Source organism: Leptonychotes weddellii, chromosome 9, assembly GCF_054177405.1.
Source record: "Leptonychotes weddellii isolate Sample4059 chromosome 9, ASM5417740v2, whole genome shotgun sequence".
NCBI classification, from domain to species: Eukaryota; Metazoa; Chordata; class Mammalia; order Carnivora; family Phocidae; genus Leptonychotes; species Leptonychotes weddellii.
The window spans coordinates 23,232,607-23,254,473 of NC_138377.1; the positions used below are offsets into that span (position 1 = coordinate 23,232,607).

At 40.9% G+C, this 21,867-nt stretch overlaps 1 protein-coding gene across 13 annotated transcripts in view; it reads right to left on the minus strand.

Moving 5' to 3' along the window:
- TTLL5 (tubulin tyrosine ligase like 5) overlaps positions 1–21,867 on the minus strand; it is a 254,676-nt gene that overhangs the window by 55,080 nt on the left and 177,729 nt on the right. For 10 of the 13 annotated variants that reach the window (XR_014148340.1, XR_014148339.1, XR_014148337.1 and 7 more), the window contains 2 exons: positions 20,877–21,072; positions 5,541–5,758 (listed from right to left, as the gene is read on the minus strand). Coding sequence is in view for 9 of the 13 variants with exons in the window: in XM_081830183.1 (XP_081686309.1) it covers positions 5,541–5,758; positions 20,877–21,072 (414 nt within the window). In the remaining 4 variants the exon portion in view is untranslated. Of the gene's footprint in view, positions 1–5,536; positions 5,759–12,334; positions 13,473–20,876; positions 21,073–21,867 lie in introns of those variants that run through there. The other 3 variants (XM_081830185.1, XM_081830186.1, XM_081830188.1) reach the window with 3 other exon arrangements.

Consider the following 21,867-nt stretch of genomic DNA (forward strand, 5'->3'; position numbering starts at 1 on the left):
AAAAAAAAAAAAGAATACACATTAAGGATTTTCTAAAATGCTGTTTTCTTGCTTGCTTGAACTTATTTCAGAGGTTGGCAGCTCCCCTGAGTCTTCTGCATTGAGCTCTCTTTTAAGCTATACCATCTATTCCTATGCCCCAAGATTTTTTAAATATTTGCCCATCCTCAGAGAGGAAAGTCTAAGTTTGCCATTAAAGACTTATGATCATGGAGGAACTGATTTGGATTCTATAAAATCCATAAGATCCTGCCCAAATATTTTTAAAAGATTTTCCTACTCCGATAAGAAAGAAAAGTGAGAGATGGGAAATATCCAACAGGTATATTACCATTTTTAAAAACAAGATTTCATTTATTTATTTGAGAGAGAGACAGAGATAGTGACAGAGATAGTGACAGAGAGCATGAGCGGGGAGGAGAGGGAGAAGCAGGCTCCCTGCTGAGCAGGGAGCCCAACACGGGGCTCGATTCCAGGACCCTGGGATCAGGACCTGAGCCGAAGGCAGACACTTAACTGACGGAGCCACCCATTATATTACCAAGTGCCCCAGTTATATTACCATTTTAACAACTGTTTTTACATCCCAGTGGCAGGGATGAGAAGTAAGATTTTAATTTAAATTACCCAAGTATGAATCACCAAAGGAAGACCCATCATTCCATGACTCTCATGTACTTCCTCTCCTCATTGGACCATACACATGCCAGCAGCAACTTCTGGTTCGGTGTGGTAATAGCACCCAGTTCTCTGACCGATGTCATCATCCATGCCAAAAGCAAAACCCTAAGATCTCCTAACGCCACCACTGAGGTCCAAATGCTAAGGGCTGATAGAGGAAAGAGTCTAAGTGGCAGACCCCTTGACTAGCTCCCCCCACCCCCTTTCTTTGTACTTCCAGGACCTTCCCCTTAGAGTGACAGGGTGTTGTCTGGTATATTCCAGGTCTCCCAGTCATTTCCTAGACTTCACTCTCACAGGAAGGAAGTATATAAAAGCCTTCAGTATTGTTCAATTCAATCCTTCTTGTGCTACATCTAACAGAAGTTCTCCCAACACTTCAGTAGGAGAGTGACAATAATTCTTCCCCCTTTTGAGTATTTCAGTGGCCACTTAAGTAGTAAAACTGGTGTGGAAAGAGAAGGGAGCGTGCTCTTAAGTGCTTACATTGCATTTTCCCTGAGGCAGTATTTTAGGATGATTAACCTGTCATTTGCTGTACAGAATGGATCTGAACAGGTTGGTGGGGGGCCTTTGAAATCAGTGGTCTATTGGGAAGAGTCTGGGGTTAGCACAGTAGGTGACCCAGATTCGGCTTTGGCTCTGCCACTGACCACCTGTGGACCTTGCTCCACTCACAGCCTTTCACTATGCCTGCAGTCTTTTATCTTTCAGCACTAAAAGTCTAGCATTATATATTTTGGAAATACATAATTTAGAGAATCCTGTATTTAAGGATGGATATGCCACAGATTTGATCGTATTTCTTGAAACTACACATAATAAAAAAGGCTGAAAGACTGACAGAAGATGGTTGGCTACAATATGACTCCTTGGATCCTCACATCAAGAACCTACTTTTGGACTGTTAGAACTCTTGATCACTTTGCCTCACATTAGTTAATGACTCATATGTTAAAAAGATAGAGCATATTTTTTTAAACCTGATCCTCATTTTTATATCTCTCTGACCTTAATCTCTGAGCATCTTTGCATCTTTCATCATATTGCTCATATCAATACATATTCAGGTCCCATGAACTGGTACTAGTCTCCCCATGCTGCTGGGCTCCTGGCCACCCTCCTTCCCTTCCCGATGCCCAGCAGCCATTAACAAACACCACTGTCCTGGGTGCTGACACAGAAGTTACCTTCAATTTCCACTGAGGTCACCCTGATGCAGAATATCCTACAACTTGGGCATTTAATCCCAGCTATTTAAAGAAAAGCACTTTAGCTAAGTCTGGGTTTTTTTTCGCAGTTTTCTTTCTTCAGAGAAGCCCCAGGTACCACAGCTTTGACTCTGCCCTTCCCAGTCATGGCTAGTCCATGAGTTTTGCCCATGTCCCTGGCAAACTTGAATCTCCTCAGGTTTCTTTCTCTATATTTCCTGGAGAGTACGATTCTGGCTCTGAGAAAAAGGTCATTTACAAGGAAGACACAGTTCATAGGCGTGTAGTTGCTCCTAGCCTGTCATCCCTCTTGGTTCAGCTGTTTGGGAGAAATACCACAAATAGTTGTAAAAGGAGGATCTGAAGTGGGTACTAAATTATGACGTGCTGCAAACACTAGAGAGGAAAATCAAGCAAGGCTCTTGGCACTATGGAAAGGGGAAAAAAAGTTTAAATCGTTCTCTTCACAGAACTGACCAAGGAGATTTAGCTAAAGGAAATAAAAGTATATGAATCTGAGAACTACAACAAAGACTTTCTGGGCCAAGTGGGGATGAAGAAATGGCTGTAAAGCAACAGGATTAAAAAACGAATGTGCTCATAAAAAGTTTTCAATGGAACAGACAGAAAACAAGTTATTTTGGTTAATTACTCAGTGGGGACAGTGGTTTTGTTTTACAGATGGGAAACTGAAACCTTTAGAGGGAAAGTCACTTGAATATTATCATAAAGAAATAGGACCCCACTGCTCTGATTCTCAACTCCCTTTGCATCAACATCCAAACGACATTCCATCTTTTATGTTCTATTGTTCTGTAAACTCAACCCTCTAGGATGTGGAAACTTTGATGCTCTTGGAAATTGCTTCTATATTTGTCCAATGCCAACTTCTGTGCTAGGAGAAGTTTGAAGTTCAACCCAAAAACACAGGGCCTGGCACGGTCAATAGCTCATTACAACTTCTCATTAGTTGTGTCTCTTGGGGCAACTAGGGCATTCCTGAGTGTGACTCAGTATCACCACTCATAACTGAGGGTTCCTGATTAATCTGAACTGAGCCAGAATAAAGGCCGAAATGAGCTCCCAGCAAATGAAGCAATGTATCTTGCAGGAAGAAAGTAAAAAGTTACATGAAAATTTCTTGAAATGCCACCCTAGTAATTAACCTAAGTATGATACAGTATAATGCCGAACACCTATTCAGCATATATTATGTACCAGGCACCGTATTTGTGCTTGACGTTAATTCATCTATTTCTCTTAATAACCCCATGAGGCAGGTACTATTATTATCCCTATTTTAAATAGGAAATGAAGTCACATAAATGTTAAGTAACTTGCTAGGCTGGCTAGGAACATGAATTACTTTAGAACAATAAGAATATTATCGACTCATACTCAAGGATCCTAATTTCAGGGGCCATGAAAGTTTTCTCTAGATTAAAAATAACTTCATCAATCCAAATAAAGTATGGAGTTTATAGTTCATAATAATGTACCAATGACAGTTTTTCAGTACGGCACCTTCTTCAAATGTACCATGGTCATACAGGATGTTAACAATGGGGAGAACTGGGTGTTCTTGTTTTCATGTGTACAGTCTTTACAACCTTTCTGTAAATCTGAAATTACTATAAAATAAAAAGGTGATTTTTAAAAAACCTTTATCCAAATACTTTTTAGAGGGAACTTTTCATTGAGTCGAGTCAGATAAGAACGATGTTATTCCTTTTCCTAAAAGACCGAAGAATATTAAAAACAGTGGGGCCCTCACAACACTGTGCATTTTACACGTAAGTGAGAGAAATGTTAAGGTCTCCATTAGTACTAACTTATTTAGCTTCAGAGACTTGTGCTAGAATTTTAAAGGCAAATTGGAAACTATTTCCTGGAACAACGCCTTACAGCATGCCTTTTGATACTTGGATTATATTTCTTAAATTCTGAAGAAATCTTGCTTTTTTCCCCCCTTCTGTGCATTTTTGGTGCTGAGCTGTTTCCGGTTTTCCCACACTCCTGCCTGTCAGAGAGAAGAAACCACAAAAATGCAGCAAAGTTTGTCCATAGAGCTGCAATTCCATCTCTAAAGGCTGAAGAGTTCTCTTGCCAGCAATGAGTTCAGGGCAGTGGATGGCATCTTCAAATGTCCAGGCTGCTGCCTGCTGACAGAGCCCACCTCCCGCTCCCCCCTCTTCCCTGCCCAGGGGCAGACCAGCCAGCCACACAGGCCATCGTGGGCCATCTCAGGCTGCTGGCAATACTCAGAGGAGCCACAAACAGGGAGCTCACCAGCAAATTCAACATTCATATCTGACTCACGGATTTTCCTACCTAACTGTGGGCTTCTCGAACCTGTGAAAGGGAGCATGGTTTTGGAATGCTTATGATGGCAACTAAGGCTCACTGAGTTCTTCTGTGGGCTAGGTCTTGTTCTGTGTACTTTACGTGTATTAACTCTGCTAAGAGTTAGCAATGTCCTATGAAGAAGATACTCTTCATTATCTCCACTTCAGAACTGTGGAAAGTGAGGCTAACAGATTAAGGACCTTGCAACTTGCCAAAGGTCTCCAGTTAGTAAATTGTGGAGTGAGGGTGTTAACACAGGCAGTCTGGCTCCAGAGGCTGCACCCTTAAGGACTCACCTCTACTCCTGCCAGGGTGAGGAGCCATACAGCTTCCTTCTTACTGTGCTCTTGGCCTTCGACCACAACCTGCCCCCTTCCGACTACCCTTCTCTACTGCTCCAGAGAGTTCTGTAAAGTCATTACAATGCCATTTATTCCTACAACGGCACTTGGCACCTAGTAGGCACCGAGTAAATATCTGTTGGATAAATGAATAATGGCAGCAGTATAATTAAAACAGCCACGAGGGATTGGTTTCCATCCAAATCCAGAATTTGATTCACTGTCCAAGGCGGAAAAAAGAGGAACTGCATTTTCTATGTCCTAGGATTCGTTCTTACAACTAAAATTGATTTTGCGAAGGACAAATGAATGGAGAGCCTTAATGAGAGCAAGAGAAATACACAAACCCCCTCTAGGCGTTTATCCACCAGGGAATGCCTGCTTCTTACAGGCATCTTTGAAAAGTTCCCCAATTTTAAATGGAGAAGGGCTGTCAGAACTACTACTCTTTATTAGTCTATTTCTGGTTCGTTAGCTAAAATATGACTGGAAATAGAGTGAAGGAAGGAATGTGAAAAAATTTGATTCAGGCATGGAAATGCCTTTTTGAGGTAAAATGGGCATACTACAAAAGGTATTAGAAATAAGTTGCTCTAGAGAGCCTGCTGACTAATGTCAATGAAGTTAACTCCCACCCCTGCCCCCATGAAATCCAATTCCAGTGTTTTCACATTCAAACACCTAGGAGTAAACAACAAACAAGGGTTGGTGGGGGGGGGGAGGAGTACTGAATTTTATATGAAATTATAAACCCGACCTTGGCAGGGTTCACTGGCTCCCCAGGTGATTCTGACTTACAGCCCAGGCTGAGAACCATAGTTAACTTTTAGTCCCCAGCAGGGGTTCCTGTCTTCAACATTTCAGTACAAAGGATTTTGAAGGCCTCCTAAATAAAGAGTACTCTTAGCACAGAATTGATACAACTCAGAAGAAACTGAACAGAAGATTAAGGAAAACTTACTTGGAGGCCCTCTGGGATGTCGTCTTTCTGAGGACTTGTTTGTGATTGGCTGGGGGCTTGGGGACCAGCGAGGAGGAAGAACTTGGAGGTGGCACCACTTTTTGTGGCAGAGTGGTTGGCTTCTGGCCACCAGCTGTAGCACTTGAAATTCTGCAAGCTGCACCATTATTTATTGTCCACAAACTGGAGTTAGAGAGTGCCTGGCTGCCAAAGATGGCCTACAAGAGAAAGAAAAAAGACGGGCAATGGAGATGCCCTTTACAACCCATTTGCTGTAATTTTTTAGGACAAATTTCTCTAATAATGCCAGTGCAGGGCCACATTCAGAGAAGGGAAATCTCTGGAAGCATGGAGTTGAGATGGTCTTGTTGGAAGTACACTGGGCTAGGAATCAGGATATCTGGGTACTGTGTATTCTCCACCTGCAGCAATCAGAACAGCATTTGGTCTCTCTCAGCCTTTGTTTCCTTCATTGTTAAATTCAACAAATATTTAATGAATGTCTCCTACTGGGTGTCAAGCATGAGAAATAACGCACAAAACAAAAGTGGCTTGAAGCTCGACTCAACTCCAGCGCACTCGGAGAACTGTGAACTCCTCTAGAAGACGAGTGGAAAGAAGCCGGTGTGGTAATGGTACAGTGAGCAGAGTGGGTGGAGAGAGGGGGCTGGAACAGAAAAGTTCTGTTAGTAACTTTTCTGACATAGTAACTTGTTGTTGACCTAAAGAGTGACGTAAGACTTTACATTTTAGGAGCGCCTGGGTGGCTCAGTCGGTTAAGCGTCTGCCTTCGGCTCAGGTCATGTTCCCGGGGTCCTGGGATAGAGATCTACGCCGGGCTCCCTGCTCAGCAGGGAGCCTGCTTCTTCCTCTCCTTCTCACTTGTGCTCTCTCTCTCGCTAGCTCTCTCTCAAGTAAATAAATAAAATCTTTAAAAAAAAAAAAAAAGACTTTACATTTTAAAACACCTTCACGGGCACCTGGCTGGCTCAGTCGGTAGAGCTGATCTCAGGGCTGTAGGTTCAAGTCTCCCAAGCTGGGTATAGAGATTACTTAAAAATAAAATCTTTGAAAAAATGAAATAAAACACTTTCAAAGTAAAATTACTGTCGAATACTAGTTGCTAAATGAATCTAAGATCAACACAAAGGTATATTTGCTCAGAGGGCTGAAGAGCTCTACAGCAGCCATCCATAGATAAATTCACTGAATGAGTAGCAGAGAGGAAAAGCCATTGTTAGCCACAGGCTCTTGGAAATGAAAATATTCCTTATGGAGTGCAACTTTTCATGCTGTAAAAAGGAACTGCCATCAGTAAAGAACATCCATTCAGTACATGTTGCCAAGGTGACAACTGAACCATATTTTCAAGATCACTGAGTTTTTATTTTGCTAAAAAATCCTGCTGGGACATCTAAATACAAATAAAAAAATTAATAAAAACAGCAAGATCAGGGGAGGGGGTGGGAGGATGGGTTAGCCTGGTGATGGGTATTAAAGAGGGCATGTTCTGCATGGAGCACTGGGTGTTATGCACAAACAATGAATCATGGAACACTACATCTAAAACTAATGATGTAATGTATGGGGATTAACATAACAATAAAAAAATAAAAACAAAACAGCAAGATCAGAACAGTGTGAGTATAATAAGCACCTATTTTTGTAAAAAGAAAAAAGAATATGCATAACCACACACACACACACATATATATATACACACACCAACACACACAGATACACAAACACACAGAAAAACATACACATAAGGTTGGTATCTGCACAGAACAATTCTGAAAGGATATACAAAAAAACCTAGTAACCTCCATGGAAGAGAACTGGTTAGCTGGGGGTCCAGGAGAGAGGGAAACTAACTGTTTACTATATATCATTTATATCCTTTTGAATTTTGTACCATCTATATGTAGTTACTTATTACAAAAATAAATTATTCAAAGGTCAAAAGAAAGTCCAATTCTCTTAAGATTTAAGCAGGTAACAAAATTAACTCTGAATACAAGTCGAAGCATCCAAATGGCACCCAAGTTTCAACCAGGTGGGTACAGCACTCACTATTAGGCCGGACTAAAGAAGCAGTTCACTGTTCAACACTTACCATGCCTACAAATCCAGATTTGGTCATGAGTGAAAGGCAGAGACTCAGGTAAGTGGAAAACAGCATGGCTTTGCAGTCAAACGTGCCTGGGTGCAAATGTGGGCTCTGTCACTTATAAACGGGGTGACCTTTTCAAGTTATTGAACTTCTCTGGCCTTTAGCTTCCTCATCGGCAATTAGAATTACTTTGCTGGATTATTGGGGATTAAATGAAGATTACATATGTAAATCTAGCCCAGGCATTCATTAAAGGATTCTTGTAATAGACCAAATACCAGGCTTATAGTAGACACTCAACAAATGCTCCATTCCTCCCTAAACCTCCACCTCAGTTTACTGAGGAACCAAAGGATGGGATGACATGCAAGTCTGCCTATCTGTAATGATCTGTGACTGGCAGTTGGTTATGCATTTATCAACATATTTTTCTAGTCTTAGGATGATGCTCACTAGCCGTGAAAGCAAACTCTTAAAATGAAAACATGTGTTTAGGTTCCCCAGATCATATTTACTCACTTCTCTCTGGCAGGAATAATCTTTTCCTCTTTTGAATGCTTGTAACAATTTATTTGTATGTGTCTTATCACATTTAGTACATTCTACCTTGTACTATGGACACTGATGTATGTACTTTTCTCTCCTTCTGGACAATGCACACTGGAGATGGCTGGATTGACATCTGATTACTTTTTGTTTCACTCACAGTGCCTAGACGGCCTTGTACATAAAAGGTGCTTAATAAACATTTATCCCATGGATGCAAATAACAAAACTTGTATTGTAACCACTACTCACTTTTTTTTTTTTTTTCAACAACCAAATTCCTATAACAAGAAAACAGGCAAGTTTGTCTTTACATAGAGATGTAATCTTGTACTAGGACCATTCTCTGGACTTTGAATAGGGCCTAGTGTATTATTTGTGTTCAACTTATACTCAGCCACAAAATATAAGTAAGCCCTTCTGTAGATCCCAAACAAAAATAAATTCATCTTGGGGCGCCTGGGTGGCTCAGTTGTTAAGCGTCTGCCTTTGACTCAGGTCATGATCCCAGGGTCCTGGATCGAGCCCCGCGTCGGGCTCCCTGCTTGGCCAGGAGCCTGCTTCTCCCTCTCCCACTCCCCCCCGCTTGTGTTCCCTCTCTAGCTGTCTCTATTTCTGTGTCAAATAAATAAATAAATAATCTTAAAAAAATAAAAATAAAAAATAATTCATCTTCCTAGATGCAAATTTTATGGCAGGCCTTTAGATATTGATGTTCTGGGGTGATAAGATCAGTCTTTACCTCAAATAACAAAAGGAATTAGGAGAATTTATTGCTTACGAGACTGTCACTTGCCTGGATACTAACACTTCTTTCCTTTTTCCTAATAATACTGCCCTTATTTTGTTTGGGTAATGATGTGTGCCCAGCTAAAAAATTGTATTTCCCAATCTCTCCTGTACTTAGAAACAACCATGTGACATAGTTCTGAGATATAAACAGAAATTTCCAGGTGCAGTTTCCAGGAAAGCTCTTTAAAGAGGGGCAAACTGGGTTAGGACACAACTTTTGCCCCTTACTGTTCTTCCTCCCACCCAGAATATGGATATCTAGCTAGCATCGGGTAAAATCCTTCCTAAGGATTGCAAAGCATAAAGATAGGAAAAGCATGGGCTCCTGACAGTACCACAGAGTTCAGGAGAGCCTAACTCTAGATTTCTGATTATATGGGGGGAAAAAAACCTCGAACTTGGTAAGCCATAGCAGGGAGAGGGGTCTGCTAGATGCAGCAAAATGAAATCCTAACTGAGCTGAGATATAATCCTCAATCTACCAAAGAGTCATGCTTGTTTAAGCCTTAATATAACATAAATGTACTGCATCTCAAAAAAGCAGATACTCTATCCAAATACAGCAAAAAAGCCTCTAGGTTCTCAGTTGCTGTTCAGTAACCATACTTTAATATACTGAATGGATAATGAAATGCTCACAATTCTGTACCATCTAAAATTCCAAAGAGTCAGTAATGTAGACAAGTTCCCAGGTATTTCACCAAAACCAAGCGTATGCATAATGAAATTAAAGCAATCACATTTGATAAGAAGAAACCCAGGAAAGTACTTAGGCAATGTTAAAAAGCAGATATATAAATGACTTTATTTAGACTGTTGGCAGAAATCTGCCTCCCCAGGCCTCTCATAGCATATTGGCCCCAATCCTACAATTCCCTCAACGACAGATTATGTGAATTGTTTTGTCCTGATATTCATTCATAAATGGACAGAAGAATTAGATAAAGTTCTCTCTGTATAAATCCTAAGAAAGGTGAGGTTTGGATGCACAATACTACCGCGCTGCACTTGTGGGTTAACAACCGGGAAGGGGGCTACACCGTCATCAGTCAATGCCCGGGAATGTGAGAGCTGTGTAAGCACTGGCCTCCACTCAAGACCTGGTCAACATATACAAGACTTTTGCTTCTTTATTGGGTGTGGGAAACAGCCATGCTTCAGTAAGGAGACTCAGAGAAAACCACAGTTTGAGGGTTGGCTTGGCCCTAGGCCAAAGACTGGAAAGGCCCTCCTTCTCCCACAACAGAAGGGTACTCGTGGGTGGGAAGGAGGAATTTCTGATAGACAGAACACAGACTGCAACTTGGAAGGTTATGGGGAAGCAAGATCTGGGCTCTCTTACTAGAAAGATAATACTGTTCAGAGATTAAATTCTGGGAGGTTTTTTTTCTTTTTTAATTCCTTCCAGAAAAACACTTCTTTTTGTCTTTACTTGGGCTTCTTGGTGATGAAGTAGAGCTGGATAACTCTTTGTTGTGAAATAACTCTAAATTCATTTTTTTTTTTTTAAATTAAGGGAGATAAAGTAGGGAAATGTTAAACTCTACTTCAATGGGTTAAGTCTCTTTCTACCCCTTTTACTTTGGTTCCAGAAAAGAAAACATTTTTATGCATTATTCTCCCCACTGAGATTTTATCCTAACTTGGATAAAGTTCCCATTACATAGTACACAAAACTGCTTCTAGAATGTTGCTCTCTGGCAGCTCAAGTACTGGGATGGTGTATCTTCCTGAGCATGTCAGATGCTAATCACTCACCTTACTACAACCAGCCAAGAGCTGTTCAATGCAAAGAACACATTGTGTCTTTTGTGCAATCATATGATGCTGTAAAAAGGTGGGGGCCAAGGTGAGGGTGAGGGTAGCTGTTTCTATTTTAGCAAAAGCAAGCTTCCAAAAGGCCTTTGTCTCACACTGTATGGAGTTCTTGGCCGTCTTCCATTCACAATGTTTGTCAGCTGGGACAAGACTGGAGGCTGAGCAAGAGAAACAGAGTACAACTTCTGGTGCTGTGGACAAGGCAGGGAGCAGTGCTATAACCCTGACAGGGATGGGGCAGAAACCCGGAAGATGCTACTGTTCATACAGAGAGAGACTGATGACGTGAATACCTGCGATAGGGCTTTGAGTGGTCAAAGATATCAGAAGTTCTCTGGCATATCCTTTTATTTCTAAAACCAATTAAGAGGCTCTGTCTTCTTTAGCAACTAAGACTGAAGGCTGTTATTAATTCAAATGATCTGCTCGCCAGGATGTGAATACAGCTGCTTACCTGTAATGAAAATTTATTCACCAACAAAAACCACTGTGTTTTAGGCAGTTCCTAAGTCAACTCTACTTGTATATTTGAGAAACAATGCCGGTCATTAATAGATACTTAGATATGCTCCTGAGCCTCAGACTCTGTCATCCGATAAAACCAAAGATTCCAGCAGTAGTCTCTGAGTTGGTTTTTCAACAGCATCAAGACAACTGAACTGATTTTGGGCCAGGTGTGTGTTATGACCAAAGAAGTCCAACCATGAGGCAGCTGGCTAAGGCCAGAGTTGCAGTCAATGACCAGAAGACCTGGTGAAATTAAGTAGCCCTAAGATGTAATGTAGATGACCTTCCCTCACTAGCAGCCCATCATGGTATTAATCATCCTTTCTACTTTTTCTTCTCATATCCCACTAGCAATTGTGAACGAATTAATTTGCATTTATTTTCAATTGTTCAAATATGTAAATATAAGTAAAAAAAAGTAGCCAATTAATACTTTATGAGCCTTGAACTTCTCCTAAACACTTTAATATCATTTTAACCAACTTCTGCTTCTGGCAGAGGGAAGGGGGGGTAACTAAAACCCTGAAATTGAAATTACAATGCTATGTATATTTAAGGTTAAAAGTAATACATAATAGGGGTGCCTGGGTGGCTCAGTCAGTTAAGCGGCCCACTCTTGGTTTCAGCTCAGGTCATGATCTCAGGGAAAATCAAGTGAAATCAAGCCCTGTGTCGGGCTCTGCACTAAGTGTAGAGTCTACTTAAGATTTTCTCTCTCTCCTTTCCCTCTGTCCCTCCGCCCCCTGCTCACACACTCTCAAAAAAAAAAAAAAAAGTAATACATAATAGAAGGGATATCTGCATAACCATTTTCACTGAAGCATTATTCACAACAGCTAAGATGTGGAAGCAATCTAAATGCCTATCAACAGATGAACGGATAAAGAAAATGTACATACATATGATAGAATATCATTCAGCCTTAAAAAAAGAAAGAAATCCTGTAATATGCTAAAACATGGATGAACCTTCAGGACATTATGCTAAGTGAAACAAGCCAGTCATGAAAAAGACAAATACTGTATGATTCCACTTATATGAGGTATCTAAAGTAATCAAACTCATAGAAACACAAAATAGAATGGTCATTGCCAGGGGCCAGGTGGAGGGGAAAACAGGGAGTTGTTCAATGAATATAGAGTTTCAGTCATGCAAGATGAAAACGTTTTATTGATCTGTTACACAACAATGTTCATAGTCAACAATACTGTATCATACACTTAATTATTAAGAGGGTAAATTTGTGCTATGTGTTTTTACCACGATGAAAAAAAAAGTAATACATCATGATAAGAGCCATGAATTTTTCAAAAAAGATTTTATTTATTTGACAGAGAAAGAGAGAACATAAGCAGAGGGAGGGGCAGAGGGAGAAGCAGAATCCCCCCCGCTGAGCAGGGAGCCCGATGCAGGGCTCTATGCAGGGCTTGATCCCAGGATCCTGGGATCATGACCTAAGCTAAAGGCAGACAATGACTGAGCCACCCAGGTGCCCCAAGAGCTATGAATTTTTATTGAGCTTTTATCCTGGGTCAACATTCCCCTAAACACTTTACGTGCTATTATCTCATTTAATCCTCCCAACCCCTGAGGTGGGTCCCGTCATCATCTCTATATACAGAGGAAGCAACCAAGGCACAAAAAGCTTCCATAATTTGTCATGATGGCACATCTACTAAGTAGCAAGCTAGGATCCATGCCCACAAAGAGTCTGATTTCAGAGCTCCATTACGCAACACAGCCTTCCTTATTTATGTTATGCTGATTCCCTTCAAATGCAAATCCACTGAAATCATATTTCCCTTCCAAAGCAAATCTAAAGCAAACGTAGTAATGTGTCCAATTTTCATCAGATACATTTAAAAGACCCAGATTTCACTAGCTTTACTCCAAGAATGAAAGCTTGAAAAAAATTTGTCTATAAGCAAATTTTTATTACTTATTTTAAAAGTTAAAGTATATATGAACATATATAAATAAAGATAACCTCAAAAGATCAGCAATGACCCCAGATTGAGAGTTCAATTGTTTAAAAAGATATAATTCATAGCATTGTTTTCAATTGTCTCTTATCTTTTGTTAGCTAGTAGTTGTAGGGAATTATTTCTCTATCAGGGTCCTTGTTCTTCTGATGATGTGTCTGTGTCTTATATCTCCTGAGGAGTAAAATGAAATAATCAGACAAGGCAACCTCTAAGTTCCCTCACAACTTTAAAATCAGAATTTATAAGTATCTAAATTGTCTCTGCCTTCAGATGTATGGTTTGTCTTATTTGGCTCAGAATCTCACATGGTTGACCTACTGTGCATCTTGCATAGAACCTGCTGTCATCCATTTGTTGAGCTTCTTCCTAGGGCTGCGTCCACTTCAGATGGACGTGGTTCTTTATATTTAAGGATGAGGTCTTTCATTATCTCACAGAGTTACAGTTGTGAGTCCCCCATATGCCCACAGACAAAGAAAAACAAACCACGGGTCACAGAGTGAGCACAGAGAACAAAACTGGTCGCCAGGCAGCAGGAGCAAAACCACATGTTAAGGCTATACAACAAACAAGGTTGATCCCAAGCAGCTGGTAGGTGAACAGTTGCCTTTTAACATACCCACAGCCAAGCAGAGTTCTATACTTTGATTCATTACGTTGACCCTTTCTTTTATATTTGTGTGTATGGGTCTATAGTAGCAGCAGCATCAATAAATCTGGAATGCCTTATCTGACTGATGATAAATGTGTAACACAAAAAGCAAATTATAGAGTCACTTCTCTCAAGAGGGAGGGTGGTAGAGTGGAAAAGGGCTTTGGGAGCTCTCTGACTGGGTCTGAATATTATCTCTGTAATTAGCTAGCGATGCAACCTTGTTTAAGTTTCTTAAACTCGTTGAGCTCCCTCGTCAGTGGGATGGCGATAGTGTTACATCCAGCACACAGGAGGCACTCACACTGTGTCCGTTTCCCTGCCCCTCACCTTCCTGCCTCCAAGATTCCAGACGGGCACTTTCCAGCAGCAACTTAGAAAGCAGGCGGGTGGTAATCAGCGGACCTCTATTACTAGTAGTGATGAATCAGCATAACAAACTGATATCTCTATTATAACAATGCATTAAGAATCAAATTTATATGGAATTGAAAAAGCAAGCATAAGAGTAATCATGCAAAATTATCACCTATGGTAGTCACATTTGTAGACACCGGTCATGTTTCCCAGTAGTCTTCTCAGAAACACCATCACAGAAACACAATAACAGGGTTGAAAGGACAATGTGATAACTGAAAAGATAACTCCTATGTTATTAATAACAACCCACACAAGTGTTCTGAATCTTCAAACTTCTAGAACATATTTCAGGATACTGCACGACTCAGTAGTCCCTAACCCTATTACTAAAAAATAAAACCACAAAGGAGGGTAAACTATGGGTGTTTCCAAGAGTTCTAAAGGAACACTTTCTTAAGACATTTCTTTAAGAATCTGAGATACGTGGGAGAATGTCTAGACCTGAGTTTATATATGTTCAGTAGACCTTCTCCTTTATGACCGTGTATATGATGAATGGTAGCAGGCTAGTTACGATACCTGAAGAGGACTTTTCAAATACAGTTTTATAGGTGTCAGTAAGTACACCTGTGGATGTATGAACTGCAACTTAAAAATTTATGTAATAATACACATAGATTAATGTGTGTGTGTGTGTGTATAAAATATACATGAATGCCTTACCGTATCGTCAGGATGGTCACATACAGCGTGATAGTGTGGAGGCTGCATGCTATGCCTGCTGCACACCTGGGTTAAAAAACCACTCTTCCTTTTATTACTTATGTGACCCTGAGAAAGTCACCTGAAGTGATTATCTGGTTTTTTGTTTGTAAAGTGGGGCTTATAAGAGGACAACTGGGAGGATTCAATGCGATAACACAAATAAAAGTCCCAGCTCAGTGCCTGACACCTGGTAACATCCTGAGAATCGCGATCCTCATGATACGCACAGATATATGTTATCATCTCCTTAGCAGACATAAGCAAACTGAGGTCCAGAAAAGTTTGAATAGCCTGTCCCAGGCATGGGCTGGACAGAAGCAAGATTTAAATGGAAGATTATCTGACTCCAAAGCCTGTCCAGAGGGCCTATTTCCCAAACAGCTAAATGTAGTTTTACACGTATCATTTCACATATTTTCAACATATTTTTATTAGGTAAGAAGAAAAGAGTTTGGCTTGGCAAAATCTACTAAATCAAATGGTTCTAGGAAAATCAATCAATCAATCATCATCATCATCTAGAAACTAAGTGTTGTATGAGTTCCTGATAAAAGTCAGAAGGAAAACCAAAATGGAACAAAATGCCCAACAAAACAAAACAAATCAGCAGTAGGTTATGACAGGCCAACATGCTGCAGGAACTTAAGCACACACGAATAAGTTCTTCCTCTTGAATATCCCAGTCCAATCTTCCTCCTGGACACTCTGTTAGAAGGATGTAGAAAGACTCCCCCCGCACAGCCAGCCTGTTTGCTTGCTCTCTTTGTGCCATGCTGAGGAGCTAGCATGTTATTGCTGGCTGCCTGGAAAAGTCCGGGTGCCTGCTGAATTTCTCTCTCTTTCCCCTCCCCCACAAAACAAACACACAGCAGCTGAAGCCTTGGAGAAACAGTATTCATTCCTGTAGGGGGGCAGAATTTTTCTAGACACATGCAATGGACTTTTAGGAGCAGTATAACAAGACTTGGCTGGGCTTATATGGAAATCCTTTCCATACCTGTGAGGCTGTGCATGGACACACATACCATTAGCAAAAAGCTCATTACATATGGCACTCAAGATGTACTAGCAAACTGAAAGACCCTGTGGTATGAACCCAGAGCTGCCCACCCCCCACACTTGTTACAGGACCGTTACTTTCTGTTGGCCCTTACTGATCTAGCTCAGTCCAACAGAAGAGAGCACGGTGGGAAGGGGGAAGTAAAGGACAGATGGAATGGAAGGATGAAAGGAGTTCAGGGTACACAGTCTTCTCTCACCTTGAGTTGTCTCACTATGTCCAAAATTAAGTCTACTAACAATTGAAGGGCTCTGGACAGAGGACGGAACCAGTGAAAAATTAAGATGTATTTAAAATCCCCCCCCCCCTCCGCTCTGTTGTTAAAAGAAACTTCAGCAATTCTGCCCTGGCCATCAAAATGTCCTTAATTTTTCTGCTTTTTGGGCTTTTTTCAGTCTGGATGAGGCAGAGAAGAGAGTGGGAGGGAAGAAGAGGGGGGCTGGGAGCAGAAGTTTAACAAAGGATCACTTTAACAGAAACTACTGAGTAATCGCTCTGTCCCGGGCCAAGAATAACATCAGCTCAATGTCGGCAATTAGAATCAGGTCAGTTGGCCCTCACAGCCGGTGCGGCCCTCCTCACAGCCCCCCAGCACGGAGGGCTACTCATGCTGATGTCACCAGCAGTCACTGCTGCCCAAGAAAGTCCCCCGACTCAGCTGAAAGGAAAGTTTTTTATTCTTCTCCTTCAGGGGCAGGAAGCCAGAATGAGAAGGAAGTGGGAAGCAATGAGTGTAAACCAGCGAGAAGACACACGTTGGCATAGATCAACACATAACAGATTCATTTTACCACCCCGAGCTGACCAGGATTCTGTCATGTCTCCAACCACCCTGAAACTCATGTTAAATAAATGAATATATGTAAAGCACCTGGAACAGTGCTTGGGCCACAGTGCTGAGTGTTGGCTATTATTATTAAAAACAAAGAGGGAGGGCGCCTGGGTGGCTCAGTTGGTTAAGCGACTGCCTTCGGCTCAGGTCATGATCCTGGAGTCCTGGGATCGAGTCCCACATCGGGCTCCCGGCTCGGCGGGGAGCCTGCTTCTCCCTCTGACACTATCCCCTCTCATGCTGTTTCTCTCTCTGTCTCTCAAATAAATAAATAAAATCTTAAAAAAAAAAAAAAACAAAGAGGGAGGAATTTGTCCCGTTACTTATCTCCTGTCCACCATAAAACCTGAATCCTGGGAGCACGATTGCTGAGCAGAATGTACCCTGATAAGAAAAATGCACACGAAGGTTTTCAGGTTTGGAAAACTTATTTATAAGGAGACTGTGGTAGATGGAGTGAACAAGATGGAAACAAAGTTCCTATAAAACAATGACTGCCTGAAATTTTATAAGGGCAACACTAAGTTTTAACATGTTCAGTCTCCCTGCCAAAGGACAGAAAACAAATAACTGAAGAGGAGACATTCCTAATCTCTTTCCCTCTAGCTCAATGGTTCTCAAAGTGTGGTCCCTCAAAGGGCAGCGCTGGCATCACCTGGGGAAGTGGTTAGAAATGGAAATAACTGAGCCCCATTCCCAAACTTACTGAATCAGAAATGGGGTGGGGTTAGCAATCGGTGTTTTAACAGGCCCTCCAAATGGTTCTGTTGCTCATAATTAGGGGTCTGCAAACTAGGGCTTGTACGACAAATCCAGCCTGCCACCCATTTTTAATAAATAAAGTTTCACTGGAAGACAGCCACACTCATTCATTTCCATATTGTTTATGGCTGTTTCCATTCTACCATGGCAAAGCTGAGTAGTGGCCACAGAGACTCTATGGCCTATGAAGCCTTAAGTATTTACTATCTGGCCATTTACAAAAAAAGTTTACTGATCCTGTCTGACTTAGAATGATTTCTTCTTTAAAACTGCTGGTTTTACTCATCAGTGTGTACAAGTGCATGGTTTAAATTTTGTCTTACTCTGTTTATCCTGCTTTCTATCAAATGGACTGGATCACACCTATTTCCTTGTACCTCAGTCCCTGGAAATCCTGCCAATGGCTCTGGGTGACTTCCTCTCCGATGCCCATGTTACAGTTCCAGTCTCTTATTGAGGTGGATTCAGTACATGACACTTTCTCAGTCTATGAGTGCAACGCTAGACAGAGATGAAGATCAAACCTTACTGTGCATGAACGGTTAGAGATGTCCATTTCCAAACATATCCTGAATCAGAGTTTGCCTTCTTGAAATTAATACCTTTAATAAGCTGGCTACCTAAGTGCAGAAAGGGATGGAGAACTTCCTCTGCGTGTAGTGCAAGAAAGGTTGCATGATGTTCCCCAAAAATATTTTTAGGGAATCACTATGAAAGGCACAGTCCTTGCACATAATCAATATAATTCAATACACTACAGTGCAATACAATATAAAGCCCCCTTTAATGGCCTGTTCCATAGGTGTCTCTTATGGATGAATGTTAAGTAAATTAGATTTCAATTCTACCCTCAAACAGGCAATTAACCAAATTGTTACCTATATCATTGGCTATGTATACTTTAGAAAAATGAATCCCAAACATAAGGAGTTCATCAGAGAAACCACCTCTATCTATTAACCCAAGGGCAGAAACACAGAGAACGCAAAGCAGGCTGCCATCAACAACGTGGTGATAATTATAATGGTCAAGCCTAGCACAGCCATAAGGTAGGCAAGAAAAAGAGACATTTAATATCTTATTTGCTATTTTCTTAGTTATAAACTCTTCAAGCTATGAATTTAGTTTCTTTAGCTCTCCCCACAGTCCCAGAACTTCACCCTGACTCATTTTTACCTAAATCAGCTATGGATTAGAAGAACAGGGGGAAGAAACAAATGATGTTATAAACATATATAAAATTATGATGAATGATTTACTGTTCCGTCTCCAGGAGACACGGGATAACTCCCTTCTTGGGAGTTCTAACTCCTCCCTAAGACAGATATTCTGACAGATTCTAAAAAACATGTTTTCCATATACTTCATAGTTCAGTGAAACTAAACCACTGTAATCCTCACTGGGAAAAAAAAAAAAAAAATCCACACAAGAATAGAAGTACTCTGAATTTTCAAAGGAATGTGAGTCGCTGGAAGCTAATCAAAAGAATGAGATGGGCTTTTAAATGAAGCAGTTTCTAAAAGTAAAAATCAGTAAAATGGTCTCTCCCCCAAACTTCAATGCCCTACGATCACTTTAAAAATCATCACTATTTCAAGGTATGGAAGCATTAAAAGGGCCCAATTGTCTAGATTCATTAGATCATCGTTTATGCTCACATAAGGGAAATAAGGCTATTTTTGAGACCGCTCCTGTCCAGGATCTGATTAAGTTTGCATTCTCAAGTACTCTGCATGACAGGGAGTTCAGAAGTTCACAAGTTTTCAGAAATTTACATAGATTAAAAAAAACTAAGATACACATTTATATCTACAATTGTGAAAATGCAAACTGCCTATCCCAAAGACTTTCTAAATGAGGAAATTACTGTGTGATGGAGGGCGGTGTGGTGATCAAAATGAGATGCTACATTCCATGCTTCCCAGGTAAGAAGTCTGGATTTTCCTCCAGTAAAAACTACTTCACAACTACCTATACTTTTGATTTCTCATAAATTACAATGAGTTAATATAATACAGAGAGTATACCAGCATAGAAAAAGATGAGCACGTAATGAATGAAATCGAAAAAATAAAATGTCTGGACCTGGACAATAGTTAAAAAGATTAAGTAGAGATAGAGAGCATATGATAATTGCTTTATTTAGAGGGAAAGAAAAAAAACTTTGGGAAATGTTGCCTTAGCCTTTGAGTGAATATTAATTTTGCACAAACTAATGCACACCATGTACTACACTTTTATAGGAGCAAATAACAAGAGATCAAACTGATATATTTCTTCATGTAACCAGATAAAAGGGAAGCTCATAGAATCAGTACTGATTCAGCCCAAAAGAACATGTAGAACATAGTAATGGATTCTAATGATAACCCTGAAATCATCAAGAAAAAGTTAACTCTATAAGGACTGATTTTTTTGTGAAGTCATCCTTTCTCTGTAATTTGGGCCACACTGACACATGAGTACAATTCACCTACACAGCTCCCTCACACACATACTCAGAGGAGTTTCTGTCATTGTAGAGACAGTGAACAGGAAACCAGTGTTTGCCCAGAGCATAAATGCCAGGACAGCAAGGATTTTCGTGTATACGCTTACACTTTTGTGTATTGTTTTGTGTACTATGAAACCGGAAGACCAAAAGCCAAACTTATGACCATTTCCTATGAGAAGAACTTGAAACATTATTTATACCTTGAAAATCTTGACAGGTCATGAAGGACTGATGTGTGCTTATGTGCACCAAGTGTGTAAAGACAAGGAAGTGGTACATTTAGAAAAAAAGAGTTGCTTCAAATGCTAGCTTTTAGGGAGATGGAAAGTAGACCCTTGGGGAGCTTACTGAACTACCATCAGGCAACAGAAAGGGGAAATGCTACAAGAGATTTCTGTAGAGAAACAGTCCAGTGAGAGAAAATGTCAAACCTGGATCAGCATTACCTCCCAGCAAAGCCAACATCATGGCTTCAGCACATTTCTTCCCTTAGAGCAGATTCTCCCTGAATCGTCCAAGCCATGGCGGTGTTGGTAAACACTTGGGAAATGACTCCCACCTTTCCCATTGACCTGATTCCCCATCCCTCCACACCCACCCCCCCATAGAAGGAAGATACTAGCATATGGAAAAGCCTTATCTGAATTACCTGGTGCCGGGCTCGACTCTGGTCCAGAAGCTGCCGGGACTGAAGTTTTTGTTGTTCAAGTTGCTGCAGGGCAAAATGGAGTTGGTAACTGCCCGCTGTGGGGTGATACTTGTGCTGAGGGACCACCCCCGTAGCCTTGCTATACGCGTTGTTTTCTACCTCTCCCTCCCAGGCAAAGCCTCCTGTTTGAAGGCTCCTAAAGAGAAAAGAAAGCATTATTTCTTAGAGAGGTTGTATGAACAACCTAACGGATAAGAGGGAAATATCACAGGTGTTTTTCCTGTATAGAGCAAAACACAGTGTGGAATTACAAATCTATTTGTGTGATAAATGATCTGATTCGCCCACTGAACTGTAGCTCCAAGAAGACAAAGTCAGGGTCGGCTCTGCTCTCCATTCTATTCGTAGCGCTTATCCCGAGGCCTGGCACATGGTCAGTGTACATAAGTATCTGTTGAAGGTTAAATAATGAAAATAGTCACCTCAGTCCCCTGTGAAGGCCACAAGGGCTTCCGAGAGGAGCCAGGGAGCTTCAGATGCGGGATGGCAAGTTAAATTTCAGGTAGGAACAGAGAAGCAATCATCTTCTCTAACATCAACTTCAAAAGTATAGGGGTGAATTTCACAGAATTCATGGTTTTTCTTAACTACCCATTAGTGAGCTCATGTGTCCATCATGGGATAAAACAACTGGTCTGAGAAGATACTTTTTTTCATTATTCTAAATTTACCTCAATAGAGTCCCAGGCGAGCTGATGTTTAGCCTGTACATCTGAGGAAGGTGAAGGGCTGGTGGCCTTGGGGACTGTACAGTACTCATGCTAGGCTGTTTGTTACATACTCTGACTTTCTTCGTTATCTAGATTCCAAAATTTTAGATTCTGGTGACCATGTCTGTGTAAATCCCAGCTGAAGTCTTCATAACTACAGGTCTACTACTTGCCCTCTCAGTCCACTTCTTCCAAGTAGAAAAGTCCCCATTTATACCACT